The following is a 3,116-nucleotide window of genomic DNA, read 5'->3' on the forward strand; positions in this document are numbered from 1 at the left end:
CGCACACACAAACACACACACACACACACACACACTCATAAACATACACAAATACACATACACAAACACATACACACTCACAAGCACACACACACACATACACACACACAAACACACACACACACACTTCATCCCTCACCCTCCGCAGGTCTGTCACACTGTAGGCATGTCCCTCAACCAGTCCATTAGGACGGAGAGCTTCCCCAGCTCCTGCGATCTGTCAAATAAAGAAGAGCTCAAATTCACATCCAGCTGTCACCAGTAAAAAAAAATTTTTGAAGCTAGTCTCTCACAAAAGATTTTTTTATGGGGAGTAAGTGTTTTACGGCGCTTGCAACTGTATAAGGTCATATTAGCATGCGGGACACATTAAACATTTTCAGTAGGTAGGAAATTTTGAATTTTGCCCGGGTGGTGGCCGAAGCCTACTCTCATCGATTTTAAACCACCAAGGGATCTTTAACCTGCGCAACTTGCACACGAGACCTCCGAGATTTTTCACACTTGTCTGAGAAGGCTAGCTGTAGATCTTGCCTACCATAAGATCAGGGGAGTGGCTGAAAGACAGCAGTAAGAAGGAGTTAGAGAGTAGCAGTAGAAAGGTTGCAGAAAGAGTCAGGAGCCCAGAGGAGGGGGCAAAGGAGGTGAGGGGGTGGGGGCAGAAAGTGGAGACGAAAGCAGAAGACAAAACTGCTAGAGGGCAGGAAAGGAGGTGAAAGGAGACAATTTTAGAGAAGAAAATATTTCCGTCGCTACCTGGATTTGAACCCCGGACCTTTGAATTTGAATGAAAGGGGGAACACCTTAACCTCTAGGCCATGAGAGCCCCCTCACAAAATACAGGAGATCTGATAGTTTCTGATGTTAATCTAGCACTACAGCATACAGTACAGCCTCTTGAGGTACACCCTTCCGCCCAATGTTATGTCGCAGCTGGAGTGATTCTTTACAAGTTGTTCCCATCTAAAACCCAACATCATTATCTTAGAAGATTGATGAAAATGTAATTTCTACAAAAAGACTTTGAATGGCATTTCCCTTTAGGAAAAAAACCCCAAACAAACAAAAAATCATGAACTTGAAGATTTCCATGAAAGCCTTAATTTACCAAGACAGAAATAAATTACCAAGATAGAAAGAAATACTAATAAAAATAAAGAGTTTTGACTCACATTTATAATGTTACAGCCAATAATAGACTGCCTCTCTAGGGCTTTGAACAGAATGTTGACTATGTTGCCAGGTAGGTCAGCTTCAGGGCCATGCAGCGTGTAGGACTCAGCGAGACCTCCAGTCAGATCTGTTAGTGAGTCCACAAGGAAACCTCCTTTGAGAGCTTCATAAGACCCGTAGACTCTGTTGGAAAACAAAAAGCAACAAAAAGTAGGAAAAAAGAAATCAGTTTACGTCAAAAGCACAACCCTTCAAAGACAAAAACAATATTCCCAACAACACTAGACTCATAAAATCCTAGAGAATAAGAGGAAAAGCTAAAAACAACAAAGTCCATTTACAAACTTACATGATTTGTACTGTGTATATGTATCACATGAAAGAATTTTATAATATCAACTGAGTTTTTAACTCTTTTTTACTTAACAACATTGATCAAATCAAGAGGGACTGTAGTAAACATATGTTCCTTTATGACAGTTTCTGTGTACACTGTGACTCACACTGAAATAAGTATCAAATTTGAACGAGTTGCCGCCTGCCTTTAGCACCACAACCTAGAGCTTAGGGTTCAGACTATCATGTATTGCTTTTAACTGTCGCTACAGAAATGACACATTAATGACAGTGAAAGTTTTCACTCTGTGCATTATACCCAGAGCCCATAGGCAAGATCGGTTCGGTTCAGTTTCTGGCGACTTCAGCGCACACTATAAATAGACCCCTGCCTCAAACTGATCGCCCAACTCACTACTTAGAAAACAAATTTTAATGCATTTGTTCTTGAAATTCATCGACAGTTTCGTTCAGTTTGTGCCACAATGATAGCTTTTCTCCCTCTATGGAGGAAAATCTGGCTAGCCCGAAGACCAAACCGAATCGAACTGAACTGAACCGAACCTACCAATGGGCACCGGGTATTAATCTCAAAGCATACATACTTTGCATAGGCTTTTTCCATCAGAGCAGGCCAGAACTCATTACTCTGCGGAGAATTGACAAAGATCAGCTGTCCTCTTTTAGTAGGTAGGAGGTCATCTATAAGGATTTGTTTCCACTGGCCGAAGTGCCAAAAGTTGAAGCGAAAAACCCCCGAGTACCAGCCGTCTTGAAAGCTCTGATCAGGGTACACCACCCTCTCAAAGAGATTTCTGTACTCAGGACTGGACAGACAAGCCATAGCGGCCACAAACCAGCAATCACCTGAAAGAATTTGTCAAATGCTTTTTATAAAAGTAGCAGGTAATGTTCTGTCACAATAGACAATAATGTTTTTGCTGAATAAGTTTTAAAATTTAAAAGGAAAGAATGTGGTATGAAGGAGAACTAAACAATTCAAACAAAGTTCCATTGCACAAAAGAATGGCTTAGGACACCATATCATTATCATAAACTCAAATGATCCTGGTTCGAATCTCTATCTGGGTTTTTAACTTTTTAAATTTGTGCTTTGGTCCGGAGATGGGGTATTAAATCGGAGGATCTATGCCTCTTAACTGTCAAAAGACGAAAGGGGCATTAAAGTAATAGCAAGCACTACAATAAAGAAGAGGTATTTATTTGTTTAAACTGCCAAAAAAGTGAACATTGAAGAAAACAAAAATTTAAACCTAGATCATGCATTAGAATGCAGCAGAACTTATCAAAAAACATACACATACATGATAAAAGAGCTTGAAAAACTTTAAGTTTCCTTTGAAAATAATCAGGGCCAATCTGAAACAGTAAAAACAATTATCTTCCATTCTTCCAACTTCATCACAGACAAGGCTGACAGGCAGGCGTTCAAAAGCAAGCCAAAACATGCTGTATTATGCAGTTTTCTAAACTCATCAAAGGTCCAGTAGCAAGAGCATACCCTTCCATGTGTGTCTAAGTCTGAAAAAATAAATTCATGTCATAATGTAACTTGCAACACAATTTCCATTCAAGTGTCAACCCCC

General features: G+C 40.1%; 1 protein-coding gene across 1 annotated transcript in view; it reads right to left on the reverse strand.

Moving 5' to 3' along the window:
- LOC101855044 (calpain-9) overlaps positions 1–3,116 on the reverse strand; it is a 25,736-nt gene that overhangs the window by 18,405 nt on the left and 4,215 nt on the right. Inside the window, exons 3-5 of the mRNA XM_013086620.2 lie at positions 2,115–2,376; positions 1,173–1,356; positions 140–217 (exon numbers count right to left, since the gene is read on the reverse strand). Coding sequence (XP_012942074.1) covers positions 140–217; positions 1,173–1,356; positions 2,115–2,376 — 524 coding nt within the window. The remainder of the gene's footprint in view (positions 1–139; positions 218–1,172; positions 1,357–2,114; positions 2,377–3,116) is intronic.

This window comes from Aplysia californica, unplaced genomic scaffold, assembly GCF_000002075.1.
Source record: "Aplysia californica isolate F4 #8 unplaced genomic scaffold, AplCal3.0 scaffold00486, whole genome shotgun sequence".
Lineage (NCBI taxonomy): Eukaryota > Metazoa > Mollusca > Gastropoda > Aplysiida > Aplysiidae > Aplysia > Aplysia californica.